General features: G+C 50.4%; 1 protein-coding gene across 1 annotated transcript in view; it reads left to right on the forward strand.

Annotated features, from left to right (window-relative positions):
- SCARA3 (scavenger receptor class A member 3) overlaps positions 1-17,031 on the forward strand; it is a 38,227-nt gene extending 21,196 nt beyond the window's left edge. The window contains exons 4-6 of the mRNA XM_015145037.3: positions 1,817-1,915; positions 2,898-3,941; positions 14,843-17,031. Of these exons, the coding sequence (XP_015000523.1) occupies positions 1,817-1,915; positions 2,898-3,941; positions 14,843-15,294 (1,595 nt within the window). The 3' untranslated portion in view covers positions 15,295-17,031. The remainder of the gene's footprint in view (positions 1-1,816; positions 1,916-2,897; positions 3,942-14,842) is intronic.
- Positions 17,032-19,218: the final 2,187 nt, after the last annotated feature.

Consider the following 19,218-nt stretch of genomic DNA (forward strand, 5'->3'; position numbering starts at 1 on the left):
GTAGGGAGGCTCAAATGGAATAATAACTACTGTAAACTGTAAAGTGCTTGTCTCATGTAACAGCATGTGCTTATTCCCAAACTCTCTCAACGTGTCGCTGTTACTAATTAAGTAAATCTCCTGACAGCTCTGAGGTGTACAGTATTAACTGGAACCTGGAGATTCCAAATAATTTGAAAGCATAGAATTTTGGCGCTGAGGAGAGCCTCAGCGTCATCAAGCTCCACATTTTTGTTTTACGTGTGATTGAGTTGAGCTCAGGAAAGGGTAACTGACTTGACCAAAGTCACCCGACAAATTGTGATGTAAACTAGGACTAGAAGCTGTGTTACTCAGTGCTCTTGGTGGTGCTAATTCTTTCCCCTTGTACTTGATCTTAAGAGGATCTGTGGGAAACATCTTGCTGAACCTCAGAACAACCCATGCCCTTCCTCACTACCAGGCCCATTCAGGCACCCACTGGAAAAAGCCAGGCGTCCTGCTACTGCCAAGATGTGCTCTAACCACCGGCCAACATGGCCCCCTTAGTAGAGTGCAAGGCTGCCCGTGGGCTATAAATTGGTATAACCTTTTCTGGGCAGCAGTTTGGCAGCTTGTATTAAGGACTTCAAAAATGTTAATACCCTTGGGTCCCATAATTCTACTTTAAGCAATTTATCCCAAGAGAATTATCATATACATACAACCATCATATATAAGGATTATTTCTAGAATTAAGCGTTACTTATATTTATATATCAAGTTTTATTTATGAGCTCAGAAGAGGAGGTACTTTAAGTGTCCCCAACAGTAGGGGATTCATACATAATTGCTGTATTATTTATATAGAGTGCCATGCAGATACCAAAAGTAATGATGTTAAAGTGATTTAACCCTGGATGGAAAAATATCCATGACATGATACCGATAAAGCAACATCAAAGAAAGCAGATGAGATGTTCAGAGCATCCCAGTTTTGCTTTTGTTGCCTAAGAAAGTACAACAGTCCCTGCTTATCCACAGTTTCAGTTACCCGAGGTCAATCGGCCACATCACAGCTTGATGATCCCCCTTCTGACATACGGCAAGGTCAGTAGTAGCCCAACACTAAGTCACGATGCCTATGTCATTCACCTCACTGCATCTCTTCACACAGGCATGGTGTCATCTCATGTCAGCACAAGAACAAGGGTGAATACGGTACAATAAGATATTCTCAGAGATATTACCATATTTACATAACTTTTATTATAGCATATTGTTCTAATAGTTCTATTTTATTATTAGCTGTTGTTAATCTCTTACTAGGCCTGATATATAAATTAAACTTTATCTGAGGTATGTATGTATAGGAAAACACATAGTATATATAGGGTTCCATACTCTGAGGTTTCGGGCATCCACTGGGGGTCTTGGAATGTATCCCCTGCAGGTAAGGGGAGAACACTGCATATATCTGTGTAGCTGAAGAATGGTTATCAATGTAAACAAAACTAGAATAAATACATGAAGACACTGATGGTAGCAATCTTTGGGTGGTAGGAATAAGAATAATTTTTTTTAAAATGTTTTTTTCCTGAATTTCCCCTGTTCCATTCTATGATCAGGTCCTATTTCTAAAATGTGGGGCGTGGGGTGAGTGATTATGTCTCTACAGGGCCTTGTGGCAAACTCTGGCCATAAGAAGTGTCCTCCCTAACCACCATGAAGAAGCCTGAGAGGAGAAGGGTGAAAGGTTTTGGTTGCAGAGGGGCTGATAAAGATGCCTTCTCAAGGAATGACTGCTGTTTCTCTGAGCTTAGACCCTGCCCCAGCTTCTCATCTGTTTTCCCTACAGTTTTTAGAAAAGTGGACTCTCTCTCCGAAGACATCTCCTTGACCCAGTCTATTTATGACAAGAAACTTGTGTTAATGCAGAAAAATCTCCAGGGCCTGGGTAAGTAGATGGACTGATGACTGTGATGCAGTGATCATCAAGGTAGGGCAAGGGTACCCTCCCCACACCACAGTGCCCCAGCACCAAGCAACCTTCATCAGCCTTCTAGGCACAGAGGACATCCCCGGCTCCCTGCTCCCTCCCTAGCTGGTTCTCCATCCCCTGGATGTATTTTTAGTAGAGACGGGGTTTCGCCATGTTAGCCAGGATGGTCTCGATCTCCTGACCTCGTGATCTGCCCTCCTCGGCCTCCCAAAGTGCTGGGATTAGAGGTGTGAGCCACCACGCCCAGGGTCTACATATATTCAATCTTGCTCCCACTTATAAGTGAGAGCATGTGGTCTTTGGTTTTCTGTTCTTCCATTAATTTGCTTAGGTCATGCCACAATTCTTGATGTTGTTTATCCCCTGCTTTAATCTGGAACAATCTAAGAGAGAATGAGACAGAAGGAGCAATGATAGAAGGGTTTACAGGGGTATTCTTCTCTGACTCAAATAGAAGATTCTGGTCTGGCACCAATATACGTGGCTATTTGCCAAGCCACTTCTCTGTGCCTCGTTCCTCTTGAGTCACAAGTCAAAAATCCCTGTGCCACCTTCTCTGCAAATTTATTATTGTAAGAGGATTGAATAAGATAACAGATATACAAATATTGGGAGAAATTTTTAAATCAAGTTTAAGTGGGAAGTTCCTGGTCACCTAAGAAAAATTAAGAAGATATGTTCTTGAGAATTTGGTGGTGAGAAGGAGAAAATGTCCTAAATGCTACATTTCAGATCAGAGTCAAGACAGTTGGTAAACATGAGATTCCATAGAGGTGGCAAGGCTTTTCCAAGAAGGGATTCATAACAGGACTTCAGGAAGGAAGCAGGTTTGGGAAGCTACTTACCAATTCCTTATGCTCTGAAATATTTAATTTAAAGAGGAAGCGTCATACCGTGGCCCTTCAGCAACTCAAACTGTTGTCCCTTTCCCCTAAAGATCCAAAAGCCCTGAACAACTGCTCTTTCTGCCATGAAGCTGGGCAGCTGGGGCCAGAGGTCCGAAAACTGCAGGAGGAGCTGGAGGGAATTCAGAAGCTGCTTCTGGCTCAGGAGGTGCAGCTGGACCAGACCTTGCAGGCCCAGGAGGTGCTCTCCACCACCAGCAGGCAGATCTCCCAGGAGATGGGCAGTTGCTCCTTCTCCATCCACCAGGTTAACCAGTCTCTGGGGCTCTTCCTGGCCCAGGTGAGAGGCTGGCAGGCCACCACAGCTGGCCTGGACCTCTCTCTGAAGGACCTCACCCAGGAGTGCTACGATGTCAAGGCTGCAATGCACCAGATCAACTTCACCGTGGGGCAGACTTCCGAGTGGATCCATGGGATCCAGCGGAAGACGGACGAGGAGACCCTGACCCTCCAGAAGATTGTCACCGACTGGCAGAACTATACCCGGCTCTTCAGTGGCCTGCGTACCACCTCCACCAAGACCGGAGAGGCAGTCAAGAACATCCAGGCCACCCTGGGGGCCTCCTCACAGCGCATCAGCCAGAACTCCGAGAGCATGCATGACCTGGTACTCCAGGTCATGGGCTTGCAGCTGCAGCTGGATAACATCTCGTCCTTCCTGGACGACCACGAGGAGAACATGCATGATCTTCAGTACCACACCCACTATGCCCAGAACCGCACCGTGGAGAGGTTTGAGTCTCTGGAAGGACGCATGGCTTCTCACGAGATTGAAATTGGCACCATCTTCACCAACATCAATGCCACTGACAGCCACGTGCACAGCATGCTCAAGTACCTGGATGACGTGCGGCTCTCCTGCACGCTGGGCTTCCACACCCATGCCGAGGAGCTCTACTACCTGAACAAGTCTGTCTCCATCATGCTGGGCACCACAGACCTGCTCCGGGAGCGCTTCAGCCTGCTCAGTGCCCGGCTGGACCTCAACGTCCGGAACCTCTCCATGATCGTGGAGGAGATGAAGGCGGTGGACACGCAGCATGGAGAAATCCTTCGCAATGTCACCATCCTACGAGGTAAGAGCTGGGTCCAGGTAGGGCTGCTACAAAGCTTCCACTGAGGCTTGGTGATCTTGCTGGACACAGAAGTACCTGGTTTTAGGCAAAGTACTAGTGGGCTAACACAATCCTATAGCAAATGCCTAGAGCAATAGGCAGCTTTAAGAAATGTACTTGCATTAGCCAGGCATGGTGGTGTGTACCTATACTCCTAGCTGCTTGGGAAGCTGAGGCAGAAGGATCACTTGAGCCCAGGAGGTCAAGGCTACAGTGAACTATGATTGCACCACTGCAGCCTGGGAGACAGAGTGAGTCCTCGTCTGGAAAAAAAAAAAAAAGAGAAAAGAAAAAAAAAGGAAGAGAACATCCTTGCGAACCTCTTTTGTAAAGGTATTATGGCTTCTAACTTTGCCTATTACACAAATCTGAACTTTTATATTTAGATTTGTTTAACCATGTCCTAATAGAGAAACAAGCAGATCTTGTGTTTTGAAAACTGTCTCCTCTTTTCTTCTCCCTTCCCACCCCCTCATTAATGCTCCCAACCACCCAACCCTCTGCCCGGGAGGCTGTCACTCTGACACACTCTTCTACTCTCATCCACCTCATGTCTTCCGTATTTATCAAGGTTCTCCAGAGAAACAGAATCAATACTGTATGAGAGAGAAAGAGAGAGAGAGAGAGAGAGAGATCCACAGAAACAGAATCAATAGTGTAGAGAGAGAGAGAGAGATAGACCCAGAGAAACAGAATCAATAGTGTATAGAGATAGATAGATAGATAGATAGATAGATAGATAGATCCAGAGAAAGAGAATCAATAGTGTATAGATAGATGGATAGATATATAGATTGATTGATTGATTGATCCAGAGAAACAGAATCAATAGTGTATAGAGATAGATGATAGGTATGATAGAGATAGATAGACAGGATAGAGATAAAGAGATAGACATGAGATAGATAGATAGATAGATAGATAGATAGATAGATAGATCGATCCAGAGAAACAGAATCAATAGTGTATAGATAGATGGATAGATACATAGATTGATTGATTGATCCAGAGAAACAGAATCAATAGTGTATAGAGATAGATGATAGATATGATAGAGATAGATAGATAGATAGATAGATAGGATAAAGAGATAGACATGAGATAGATAGATAGATAGATAGATAGATGATAGATCCAGAGAAGTAATCAATAGCATATAGAGATAGATGATAGATAGACAGACCCAGAGAAACAGAATCAATAGTAGAGAGAGAGAGAGAGGTGATAGAAATAGAGATGATAGATAGAGATGAGTTAGATAGATGATAGATATAGATGGGTAGGTAGATAGATAGATAGATAGATAGATAGATAGATAGATAGATAATGATAGAGATAGATGGATAGATGGATATTATAAGGAATTGGCTCCTGTAATTAGAAAGGCTGGCAAGTCCAAAATCTGCAGAGCTGATGTTCCAGTTTGAAGACCATGAGGCAGGAAGAATTCCCTCTTACTTGGGGGAGGCTCAGCTCTTTGTTCTATTCAGGCCTTCAGCTGATTAGATGAGCCCGCCTACATGAGGGAGGGCAATCTGCTTGATGCAGGCTACCTATTTAAATGTTAATCTTATCCTAAACACCCTCACAAGGAAGACCCCAGAATTATATTTGACCAAGCATCTGACCTAGTCAAAGTGACACATAAAATTAACCATCACAAGCCCACCCCTTGTCAATTTGGCACCTGTACACATCTCCTTAAACCACACTTAATCTCCAAATAAAGACAACAGTAAGGTCATAATTCCACCTAATGTGATACAACTCTCCTGTGTACAACCAAAAACACACACACACTTTCCCCTGAAGAGGAGTTAAAGTCCTTGAGTGAATTTTATTCTTTTGCTGATACCCTGTAACTTAAATAATATGATGTAAAGTTAACAATATTTAACTATGCTATAAAGTAGATACATGTTATTTTACACAATAAGGGAATAAGAGAAGACAGAAAACAAAATTGTTGGCTATGCACACACATATTTTTTAATATATTCATTAAAAAAATAAGGAGGATTGATTATATTCAGAATGTCCAAATGGAGAAATAAAATAAAATATAAGGAGGACGTACCATAACCATGACAGTCCTTGTTGCTGTCATTGGTCATATGGTTGTAGCTGGTATTCATCACCACCTTCTTCCACTCCCCATTCTGTATTCCCTTTGTCTTCAGCAAGCCCCTCATCTGGTCCTGGCTCTTTATCTGCTGGGGTGATCTAAACCTTCCCCCCTGAAGAGTCTGGGCTATAGTATTTCTACCTGGGTGGGATTATTGAATACTCCATTCACCTTAATCTCAGGGCTTGGTAATACTATGGGACACCCTGCGGGATCTCCTGTATTCCAGACATCCCCTTCCTTACTTCCATTGTGGAGTAGTAGTCCAATTTCCCCTTGGCAGTCAGGATCCAGTCACCCACACCAGCACAGAAACTCTCTATTTTGCTTGTTGATTCAGAGGCATGAGGAGCCCAAAGTGGCCAGGTGGCAGTCTTAACTTCCTGTTCAATGGAATCATGGTTGTGTCTCCTGGTGGCAGCATTCCTCCGTTTGGAACTAGATCTCTATCTCAGCAGAACATAAGATCATAGGAACAGGAAGCAAAAATTTTCTGGTGGGTCACCAGTATGAGAATAAGAGTGCCACTGCCATTAACTCACCTTGATTTCTGGACCTGTGAGTCTGACTTTGGGAGAAACACCACTGCGTATTGGATGCTGATCGAGAGCATATACAGCCTCCTGGAGAACCATTCCTAAGCCCCGCAAGGTACTGCCACCTAGCTGGTGCTGTAACTGAGTCTTCAAAAGGCCATTCCACTGTTTTATCAAGCCAGCTGCCTCAGGATGGTGGGAACATGATAAGACCAGTGCATTCCATGCCACATTGCCACACTTCGTCTGCTGTGAAGTGAGCTCCTCAGTCAGGAGCAATGCTGTGTGAATACCGTGACTGTGGATAAGGCATTCTGTGTCTACGGAGGGTAGTTTTGACAGAAGAATTGTGTACAGGGAAGGCAAATCTATATCCAGGGCAAGCATCTATTCTGGTAAAAATATTGCCCTTTCCATGATGGAAATGATCCAGTGTAATCAACCTGCCACCAGGTAGCTGGCAGATTACCCTGGGGAATGGTGCCATGTCAGAGACTCAGTGTTGGTTTCTGCTGCAGCAGAGTGGGCATTAGCAGTGGCTATAGCTGGGTCAGCCTTGGTGAGTGGAAGTCCATGTTGCTAAGCCCATGGATAACCTCCATCCCTGCCACCATGCACACTTTGTTCATGAGCCCATTGGGCAATGACAGTGGTGGTGGAGAAGGAGGCTGACTGGTATCCACAGAATAGGTCATGCTATCCACCCGATTATTAAATCCTCTCCTGCCGGGGTCACCCTTTGGTGAGGATTCACGTAGGATGCAAATAGCTTCAGTATTTTTGCCTCTTCGGAGAGGCCCGTCCACAGACCTCTTCCGTAAATCTTCTTGTCACCAGTTTTTCAATTGTGTTCCTTCCATGTCCCTGACCATCCAGCCAAACAATTGGCCGCAGCCCATGGATCAGTACATAGTCACACATCTGACCATTTCTCCTTCCAAGTAAAATGAACAATCAGGTTCACAGCCCAAAGATCTACCTACTGGGAGGCTTTCCCTTTCCCACTCTCCTTCAGGGATGTCTCAGGAAGGGGCTGCAGGGCTGCAGTTGTCCATTTTCAGGTGGTACCTATATATCCTGCAGAACCATCTGTAAATCAGGCCTGAATCTTCTCTTCCTCCACCAACTGATCATATAGAACTCCCCATGAGGCCACAGGTGCAGGCTGGGAGAGAAAAGATAGGATAGCAGGAGCGGGACCTCAGGGCATTTGGGCCACTTCTTTATGTAACTTACGTGTGCCTTCAGGGCCTGCTCAGGCCAGATCACATGTATATACCACTTATGATGATAGAGTATTGCTCTGCACACCCAACTTTATGAATTAGTGGATCAGCTACCACCCAGTTTATGATTGGTGACTCAGACCACTGGTCACTTGGTGGCCCATGGTTAAGTGTTTAGTCTCCACCAAGGCCGAGTAGAAGGTCAAGAGCTGTTTCCCAAAAGGAGAGTGGTTATCTGTGGAGAATGGGAGGGCTGCTTCAAAATCCTAAGGGATCGTGCTTTGATTCACCTACAGGGGACTGCCAAGGGCTCCACACAGCATCCTTATCTGCCACTGACTCCTCAAGCACCACTGGATCTGCTGGGTCCTATGGCCCAGGCAAAGCAGCTTGCATGGCAGCCTGGACCTGTGGCAGAGCCTTCCCCTGTTCTGGGCCCCACTCAAACAAGAAGCTTTCCAGGTCACTTGGCAAATGAGTAGAAATACACACTCCAATGATGAATATGTTACCTCCAAAGTCCAAATCAACCCATTAGGCATTGTGCCTTCTTTTTAGTTTTAGGAGGGGCCTGATGCAACAACTCATCCTTCACCTTAGAAGGGATATCTGTCTCCACATACCCATACCACCCAACCTCTGGAAATTTCACTGAGATGGAAGGCTCTCGAATTCTCGTCAAATTTATTTCCTGTCCCCTGACATGGTAACGGAAATCTTCCCAGAGTATTTCACCTAAAATATGTATGTGCATGACCTCTAGGGCACAATGTTCCAGGGAAGGGCATTAGTAAATAGTTCTTATGGTTCAGCCCCTGGCAGATGTGTGGTTTCATTGAGTTCAACCTAAGAACAAAGGCAATTTAAAGCTTTCCTGATTACAATGTCCATTTACAAACTTTGTTTTATTTCAGCCTCATGACAACCCTTGCATGGTAAACAAAGCAGATGTTGGTGACTCTATTTATAGAAAAGTAATCTGAGGATAGGGTAGGGAGTTCAAAGGAATAAGCACAGGGTCACTCTGATTTAAAATCCTGACCGCTCCCCAATGCTCTGAAATGGACACAATCCAGTGCCCATCCAGGAAAGGAGATGCCCAGAGCATGAGTTTGTAGATGCCAACAAGACATTTCTGCTCAGGTCCTGCTAAGCTATAGGGTGTTGGGCAGGGAGTGGGGAAGAGGGAGATGGTACCAAAAGTGTTGACAGAGGAACCGTTCTAAGTGTAACCAATAGTACTCTTGGAAATTTACATTTGCTGCTGTCCTAGTCATGCATAGAGTTTTCATGCATGGAGTTGCATGACTAGGAGTCCTAGTCATGCATGGAGAACAAAACGGGGCATCTGTTTGAGCTACACCTGAGTCTTGGTTCGACGTCTGCACATCTGTTTAAATTGTGCAGCCTCTCTCCTGGTTGTTAAAGTCACCACATGTAAAATCTCTCACATCTGAAAGCAAATTTCAGGGACACAATGCACATCCCTTTCTCTGGGGACCTGGTCACTCATTCATTCATCCAGAGACAGGCACAGACAGGCTGGGACACAGGAGCTGGCAATGAGGTCTCCACTGGGCCGGAGCTGAGCGGCTATCTGGAATAAAGGGAGGGATTGCAGTGGCGGGGGCTGTGTGGAAGGTGCCAGGTCCTGATGGAAGAGTTGGAACTCTGAGACTGCACAGGCAAGAAGCCTGGCTTCTGATGTGCTCTGGATCTTTAGGCAGAATCGCTTCATCCCTCCAGGGCTCTGCTTCATTCATTTGTAAATGAAGGGGTAAGACCAGCTGATCTCTGAGATTCCAGCTCTAATTAATTCTAAGCCCCCATTTACTCAACAGAAAGACTGTGGTAGTTTCATAGTGTTTGTGCCTCTCATAAAATATTTATCTCCTCCTACTCTGTAGGGTAATTTCAGTGTCTGTGCTAGACAGTGTCCGTGCTAGGACTATCATTTGGGAATTGTAGACTAAAACCATCTTATCCTTATAGAGACAGGATCTCACTTTGTTGCCTAGACTGGTCTCAAACTCTTGGGCTCAAGCAATCCTCCCACCTTTGGCCTCCCAAAGTGCTGGGATTATAGGCATGAGCCATCACACCCAGCCACACTTTGAACTCAGTTTCTTCATCTGCAAATAGAAATATTAATGCCTTTCCTGCCTGTATCCCATAGGGTAATTGTGAGGATCAGTGTTCACAATGGGTGTGAACAAGTTCCTGTAAAATATGAAAGGGTGCCCTGCATAAAGGATTATTATGCTGATAAATTGCTTGGAGACCTAGGCTCCCTGTGTTACTCATCGAGGACCCAGCAGAGTGCTTGGCTCTTGGAAAGTACAAGAAATGTTTGCTTGGTGAACAAATAAGTGAAAGTGTGAACAAAAGGTAGAAGCCCAAGATGGGCAAGACACAAAGGGATTCAATCTGCAAATGTGTTCTATCATCACCACCCTCCATCCTTCTTCCACACTGAAGTGTTCAGGAGTTTACATGTGAAGGAGGAAAAAGCAGACTGTCACATCATTCTGCTGGTCAGGCCCAAGGAGCAACCTGCGGAGGTGACAATGAAGAGGGCTTGGTGGCCCTGCCCCAGTTTTTGTTCTCTCAGCTCTGTGATACTGCTGAAAACTCCACTCAGCTTCTCAGCCTAATAGCTGTAGCCTTTTGTTGGTTTCTAAGCCTCTCTGCCCAAACCAATCACAAATCCACAAATGCCTGGAGAGGAAAAGATGTCAGGCTGACTTCAACGAGGCCTCTCTTCTCCGGGACCTTGGCCCTTGGTATCCCTCCAAAGCCTCCAGAAGGATGTTTTGGTCTTTCTCTAACCGCTCTGTTTGTTCTCCGTGGGAGGTTGAATCTGTCATAAACTAGTCCATCGTAAGCTGAAGTAGAAGCCCATGGGCATGTTTTTAACAGCCCTCAGTTGGCAACAAGCAGGTTTGAGAGTCCCTGAGCCAGGCCAGTATTCTCATGGAGCATAGGGGAGCCTGAGCCCAAGCCACCCGCTTTGCTAATATGAGAGCTGGGACTCAAACACTGGGCACCCGATGTCCACGCCAATGTGCCTCCCACAACACCAGGCCAGTCCCTCCAGAGGCACCCCTTTGTTTTATGTTCTTCTGTCCTTGTAAGCCGGCCAGTTGCCTCTGACCATAAGATGTACTGTGGGTTCCTCCTGGGCCATGCACTGCCCCTCCCATGGGTGGGCAGTGCTGATGCCCCGAGACACTGGGCACTCTGCTCAGCCCACCCCCTCCTCCCTATCCCAAGCGCAGACCACAGAGCCAGCCACTCCATGGTCCCAGACGTGAGGTCAGCTGTGGCTGGACCCTAATGAGCCTGGAGAGCCTGATTACAGTCTGTGGCTTCCTGAGTAATCATGGCCGCCCCCCTCCACCGGACTCCAGGGTGCGCCGGTCCCTCTCCTTCCCACGCACCTCAGCCACTGCTGCCCGTCTTCCCTGGTGGCCTGAAGTGCCTTCCCTCAGCTCAGAGCAGCCACTAGCCCTCCTCTAGCCTTTCTCTCCTCTGCCCCTCACCCCTGCCTTGTTACTGGCAAGATCAGTGGCACCCCGGCCTGGAGGGTCCTTGGTCAGTCTCTGTCCACATTCCTTGCCCCCACACTAACTACTAAACTACAGTTGTTGACTTCCTCCCTAGCCAGACCAGGTCACGCCTGCTGTCAGTCCTCTGCCTGCATGACTCATGGCTGGCCTGGAGGGCAGGTGGGGCCCTGCTCACCTAAGGAAGGCAGCCTTCTGAGTCCCCTTCTCAGTCAGTGGGGACCCCGAAGCACTCTTTAGAAAAAGGCTCTGGGGTCCTCCTCCTCCAGGCAGTGCCTAGGATTGCAGCCTCTCCCTCCTCCAGGCAGCACCCAGGCCTGGAGGCCCCGGCAGTGCTGGGAGTGACACAGGAGCCAAGGTAGCAGCATGGGGGAAGGAGCTTGGGTCTCAGAGCCTCTCGGGCCTGGACTAGAATCCTGATCCCAGCGCTGTGGTCTTCAGCACGTGGCCAACTGCTGCACCTGCCCTGTCATCTGTAAAATGGAGCAACAGCCTCCTGCCTGGGACATAGCAGACACTCAGTTGATGAAGTTGGCAAATGTCAGCGCTCTCATGTCCCTCCCTTCTCCACCCTGTGGGAGATTCGAGAAGGCACGGAGCAGGCAGAGAGTGAGCAGGGCTGACTATGGCACACCAGCACCGAGCAGCTCCGTCCACCAGCCGTGACACAGGCGGCAAGGGAGGCTTCTGTCGGCACCACAGGCACCTGTCAGTAGCCCATGCGGAGGCCCACAAGATGTAGACAGGCCCCCAATAACATCGTCCACTCTATCTTCTCACAGCCACTGCCTGGAACACCTCCCACCCCAATCTGGGTTCCCAGAGATGGCGTCAGCAGCAGCAGCTGTGGCTTAGGGGTGGATATAGAGAAGGAGGGAACCCTTCTCCCTGCATTCTCCCTCCACTCACGCTAGGCTGCAGCTCCTGGGCAATGAAGGGAATGATATGACTGAGGCTTCTGCACAGACATCCACCAGCAGCATGTGGACGCTTGGGCCTCCACACCTAGGGAAAGACTCCCCAGAGCTTCCCAGGAAAGACGAGCTGGAGGGGGCTGCTGGGGAGGAGGGAGTGTTTTTTCCCCTTTGCTGCTGGCATAGAATCCCTTAGAAATCACAGATATAGGCCAGGTGGGATGGCTCATGCCTGCAATCCCAAAACTTTGGGAGGCCAAGGCAGAAGAATCACTTGAGCCCAGGAGTTCGAGACCAGCCTGGGCAACATAGTGAAACCCCATCTCTGCCAAAAAAATAAAAAAATCAGTTGGCCTGGTGGCATGTGCCTGTTGGAGGATCATTTGGGCCCAGGAGTTCAAGGGTGCAGTGAGCTGTGATTGTGCCACTGCATTCCAGCCACAACAGAGCAAGACCCTGTCTCTGAAAAAGGAAGAAATCCTCACAGCTGGCTGCTGTGTTCTTAGGGACCAGGGAGGCGAGGTTGTCCACCAAAGATGGTGGCATAGAAAGGAATGGAGTTCCGGAAGAAGGTGAGGGGGCCCCAGCTGTGTGTGGGTGCAGGGCAGGGTGTCCTTGTCCCAACAAGTCTTCTCAGGCTTTTCCTGAGCCAAGGCTGGAGATGGGGATTGTGAACTTGTCCACCCAGAAGGTGAGAGTGGAGAGAGTGGAGTACCAGGGAGCAGGGGACCAGCCCTGGGAGAGAAGTGAGCCCAGGAGGAGTTGGGGCAGAGGGAGGAGGCAAGTGCCCACCCCGACAGGGAGGAGGGAGTGGCAGGAGAAGGGGTCACGGAGCTGCAGGGCCCTTGGAAGCTCAGTGAGCACACGATCTTGTGGATGAAATCTGAGTTTTGGAACAGGACAGTGTTGCCAGTGTTGCCACACCACCGACAGCTTCGGGGGGCCTCTCCGCCTCTGTATGGCTCTCTGCTTTTCCAAACCGCAGCTGGCCCAGGCACCAGGAGCAGAGGTAGGGTGAAGACAGACGCTATGGCTCTGCTGGTTCCCTGCAGGTCCTGCCAGGGTGGGGAGGTGGCTCCTGTGCAGGCGTCAGCCTGGGCCCGTGGCACTCTGGCTGCCAGGCTGCCAGGGGCTCCTGCAGGCCAAGGGCAGCTCCTGCAGGCCAAGGGCAGCTCCTGCCTCCCGGCTTCTCTGAGGCCAGGCTGCTGCCACTGCTGCTGGTCACCCTTCATCATTGGCTAACTCAACAATGGAATCTCAGCCTTGCTGCTGGCAGGCCACGTGAGCCATGCAGGGCCACATCCCCATGGCGGGAAGTGGGCAAGGGCAGGTGGTGTCAGGGAACTGACTGGAAGGTTTTATTGGCTCTGGTGGGGCTGGCTCTGTCTGGGCTTTGGTTTCCAGTTTAGGTCATAATAGAGGACGTATTCACTGACTCTGCTCCACTTAGAAACACTCTGGGAAGAAAACGGAGAGGGGCACAGAAGAGGGCTCAGGTAGCATCAGCCAGGATGAAGGGGCCTGTGCCACAGAACTGGATACGGCAATGGAGGGCTCCCAGCTCCCAGCATGCAGAATCCCTTCCCCCGAGAGGCCCACTTTCTGCCTTGTGTCCTCAGGGTTGGCACAGCTATGAGGGGTGGAGACTCTCAGACCCACACAGCCAGAAGGACGTGAGGTCATCAGACCCCTGTCCTGGGCGCTAGACAGGGCTCTTTAACGAAGGGCCGTATCTTCATCTTGGCATCTCCCACAGGCCCTCATGCAGAGCCAGGCTCGAAGGAGGGTCCACGGCTGCTTGGTGAATCACCCTTTTCAAGCACATACTGAATTTTCCTGACTGCATGCCAGGCTCTCTGTGTCCAGGGCTGGGATGTGAGCCGTGGCTCCTGCCATCTTCCTGGGGCTGCACAGTCTAGCAGGGCCCGCCAGATAGTATCCAGTGTTCGCTTTCAGTGTGCGGTGACTTCTCTTTCTATGTGTCAATGAAAAGACTCACAACGTAGTAGCCTTAAGAGCTCAGCGAAGAGGCTGGGTGATCAGGGTGGGCTTCCTGGAGGTACTCACCTTTTTCTGGGCTGTCACTGTGCCTGCTTACTCACATTGGGACACACCTATTTCTCATGCCGCACTTTCTTGGTTTTCTCCTCCATGTGACCTGACTCCAACCCTGTTCCCAAATGTCTGAGAAGTCATGGGGGTGGGGTAGGGGTGAATACAGTGGTCAAAGACCATGCGTGAGAAGGAGGTCAGACCGGCCTCAGAGCAGGACAGGCAATCCTGGATAACCTTGGCCCCTTCTTGAAGCTGACCAGCCCCTCGGTCCCTAACCTCATTGTGTGTGTGGAGCTATCGGCAAGCCTTGCAGTGAGAGATGAGTGTCTGCTGGGCTTGTCCAGCCCTCATGCTGTCGCCGTGCCCGCTCTGCTCGTGGGCGAGCCTCGGGCGGGGAGCCCCTCAAAGACTGACCTCTCCCATCTTCTCTCCAACCTCAGGTGCCCCCGGCCCTCCAGGACCAAGAGGACTCAAAGGAGATATGGGCGTGAAAGGGCCTGTTGGCGGCAGAGGCCCAAAAGGAGACCCCGGCAGCTTGGGCCCCCCGGGATCCCAGGGTCCTCAGGGGCAACCTGGAGAAGCCGGGCCTGTGGGAGAGAGGGGCCCTGTTGGCCCTCGAGGGTTCCCAGGCCTCAAAGGCTCAAAGGGCAGCTTTGGAACAGGAGGGCCAAGAGGACAGCCAGGCCCAAAAGGGGACATAGGGCCCCCAGGGCCAGAAGGGCCCCCAGGGTCTCCAGGGCCCTCAGGGCCTCAGGGAAAACCGGGGATCGCAGGGAAGACAGGCTCACCAGGCCAGCGGGGAGCCATGGGGCCTAAGGGTGAACCAGGGATCCAGGGTCCCCCTGGTCTCCCCGGGCCTCCAGGCCCACCAGGAAGCCAGAGCTTCTACTGAGGAGGGCTGGGGCAGAGACACTGTCACACAGAATGCCGGAGGGGCACCGAGCAGATCCAGGCCCCAGAAAGGCTCACCTACAGACAGTTGTGGTCCTCTGATTCCAACGAGGGGGTTCCCCAGGGCTGACCCTGCAGCTTTGGGCTCCCCCTTAGTAACTGTACCATAGGAAAGCAGCCCCTACTCACACATTCATGCACACATGCACACAAACGCATGCACACACACGCATGCACACATACACACATACACATGCATGCACACATACACACATACACATGCATGCACACATGCACACAAACGCATGCACACACACACACGCACACATACACACACGCATGCACACATACACACATACACATGCATGCACACACACACATGCAGAACATCCAGGCACACACGCATGCACGCATACACATGCATGCACACACACATGCACACATAAACACACGTGCACAGTACACATGCAGGCACACATGCACACATATGTGTACAGGCACACATGCACACACACACACATATGCGCATGCACAAACACACATATACACATGCACATACACAGATTTTTCTGCTGGCCAGGTGGGCCAACTGGGTTTCCCTGGCTGGGCAGGAGGAGAGGGCAGAGGAAGACCCCCCTCTCCTGTGACTGAGCCTGCCAGGGAGGCAGCTACCTCGGGAGGAAGATCTCACATCTGTCTCTGGGCACCCATGCTGACCAGCAGTTTCCCAGGGCTCCCCGGGGTTAAAAAGCCCCAAGGAAACCTTTGCGGGTGGGCGTTACTGCCAAAACTCCAGAGGCAAAGTGGACCTGGCAACCCCAGACCCTCCCCACAAGCAAGGGAACAGCATACCCGGGAGCTGTCCCTGTCTGTCACAGCACAGTGGGGCCACGAGGCTGACATTCTCTGGCCTTGCACACAGCGCCCCCTGAGAAGTTCAACATTTATTTCTTTACATGTCCAGAAAATTCCTCAGTTCATCCTTGCCTCTGCCCTTCAGGAGCAGCCCGGAAGGAATCCAAGCAGGAGTTTCATCTGTACGGGGGCACTCTGTAGGCCCTGAAACACTGGGCCTGAGTGGAGATGGGAGACAGAGGCAGGCCAGAAGGTTCTCTCTGCACAGCTGCCTCTTGCTGTCCCTGAGGCTGGCCTGCCCCATTCCCCAAGGGAGTTCCTCTGGAGTGGTGGGGAGGAACAAGCTGCAGAAGGGCCAACCCCTTGCAACAGGGCAGCTCTCACCTCCTGCACCCAGCTCTCCTGATCACAGCTGCATGCCGACATTGTCCCACCAGGACCCACAATGGCCCGAGCCCTCTTTTCATGGGCAGCCAGCTGGGCTAGGAGTGGGAAGGGCCTGGACACCCACAGAGGCCCCCCGTGTCATCACTCCTTGGCACCCACCAACTTCCGGCACACACTGGCAGAGCGGGGCGCTGGGAAGTCACCCCGCAGGGTGGAGGTCTCCTGTTGGCTGCACTTGCTCTAAAGCTGCTTTGCCTTTATGTTCAAACAGATTCAGACCCCCTGTCCCACCCAGGGTGAGGGCATAGAGTTTCTCCTTCCCAACACAGACCCAGAGAACAGCCCTTCCCTGCCCAAAAGCCTTTCTGCACCTTCCTGACTGTCCTGGATGTGCAACTGGTTTGCACCACACACCCCATGGCCATGTAACTCTCCTGTCCACATATGATAATACCATGCTGCATAGTATTACTGACTCAGTAAACAGCTATTTCCAGGAGTGAGGTGTCTTTGAGTCCTTTCTGCCTGACTTGGGGGCATGATGCCTTCAGGGCTGCACTCCAGGTGAGCCTCTGAAGGAGAACCAGTGACAAGAGTCCCCCAGAAATTCGATCTCACTGTGGAGTTGGGTCTAACCTCGTTTTAGAAACACTGAGTTCGGCCAGGGACCAAGAGCGTCTGAGGGAATTACCTGGAGCGAGCAGGAACAGAGCAGGAAATGGTAAGCCCCGTGCATCTTGCAGCTTGGCCCTGGAGCTCTTTGGTTAAAACAAGATTAGAAAACAGGGCAGGCCTGGACATGTGAGTGACACCTCCTGCTTCTGGCTTTTGTCTCCAAGACAAGGAGATAGAACAGGAAAGGAGGCAGAGACCAGGCCAGACCTGCCCCAAGGGGCCTGGCTTGGCAGGGTCTGCGGATTACGGAAGAGGACAGCTGGATCCTCTGTGAGTCGGCACAGCAGCTTCACTTACTGGCAAGACAGATGTGACCTAGTGCAAGCCTGGGGCCCTGTTTTTTGTTTTTGGGGTTTTTTGTTTGTTTGTTTGTTTTTTGGTGGGTTGGTGCTTAGTTGAGGAAGTGAGCAAAAGGGCATGGGAGTGAGGATGGGGCCAAACATGGCTGCCTCTCATGGACCTCACCGCTTCCTCTGTAGTGTGTAGCATGAGGTCCCTCCTCCCTACTGACACCTGAGATGTCCGCAGCACCTGACAATATTCAACACACCATAAACATCAGCCATTGTCACGGTGGTCCTTATTATATGGGTGAAGAGCCTCCTGGGCCACGGTGGGTGTGCTCCGTGCTCCTCTGCAGGTGAGTGGCCAGCACACCAGCCCCTGCAAGTCTCATTTCACACTCCCTGAACTGTGAGAGCTGGGAGGGATCGGGGGCGGGGGGGTCTGAGGCTCAAGTCTTACTTCTCATGGGACAAACCAAGGACTGAGAGCAGTGGAGGGGTTTGCTACACATCTGAGGCTGGAACTCTGGTCTGGTGTCTCTGGCTAGTGGTAGATCCAGTTCTCAGGCTACTTTCCTATTGGTGAGGGTCCTCAGGAGGCCTCTTACCACATATTTCTTGGGAAGTGTTCCTGCCCCAGTGAAGTCTGAACCCACATTGAGTGGTAATAGCCAGTAGAATTTCAGTCCCCAGATTAGAAGCCGAGCCTTCACCATTGGGATGATTTTAATCCCCACCAGACTTGCAAAGCCCTGAAGTCACTCCTGGGCCCCCCCTTTTTTTTTTTTTTTGAGATGGAGTCTTGTTGTGTCATCAGGCTGGAGTGCAGTGGCGTGATCTTGGCTCTCTGCCTCCTGGGTTCAAGCAATTCTCCTGCCTCAGCCTCCTGAGTAGCTGAGACTACAGGCATGTGCCACTATGCCCAGCTAATTTTTGTGTTTTTAGTAGAGACAGGGTTTCACCGTGTTGGCCAGGATGGTCTTGATCTCTTGACCTCATGATCCACCCACCTCAGCCTCCTAAAGTACTGGGATTACAGGAGTGAGCCACCGCGCCAGGCTGCCTGGGCTCCTTCTAAGGAGAGCAGGGGCTTTTTGGAAACCACAGACCTGGCCCATGTCCTTTGAGTGCGTCTAAAAACCCCAGGTCGGCTCACTCATTTCACCCCGGCGACCTCACTACCTCTCCAACCCAGGCAGGACAAGGGGGCTGGGCAAGCCTTCTGCCCTCCCTCCAACTCGTCCCTAGCCAGGGCTGAACTGACAACTTCTGCTGCGCCAGCCCTGGATACACCTGTCAAAACAGAGCCACGGAAGAGGAGAGCAGAGAGCTGAAAAACATGGTCTGACCACAGCGAACTTTCCAGCAGGGCTGGGCTAGGCTGGGCTGGCAAGCCTTGACTTGTGGGTGGTGTGCTGAGTAGCCTGGCTGGGGATTGTTTGACCTGCAGGAGCACAGGCCCTTTGTTTTGCTTGCTTTCTCCTGTCTTGCCCTTTTGTTTTCTTTTGAACACTTCCAAGTGCAAGACTCTGTACTTGGTGTGGCAGGTGGTATACACAGACTGGTGCAGTGCAAGCAGGCAGGAGTCCCTCAAAATGTAGATTGCCGGGCTGGGTGTGATGGCTCATGCCTGTAATCCCAGGACTTTGCGAGGCCATGGCGGGTGGATCACTTGAGGTCAGGAGTTCAAGACCAGCCTGGCCAACATGGTGAAACCCCATCTC

Source organism: Macaca mulatta, chromosome 8 (genome assembly GCF_049350105.2).
Source record: "Macaca mulatta isolate MMU2019108-1 chromosome 8, T2T-MMU8v2.0, whole genome shotgun sequence".
Lineage (NCBI taxonomy): Eukaryota > Metazoa > Chordata > Mammalia > Primates > Cercopithecidae > Macaca > Macaca mulatta.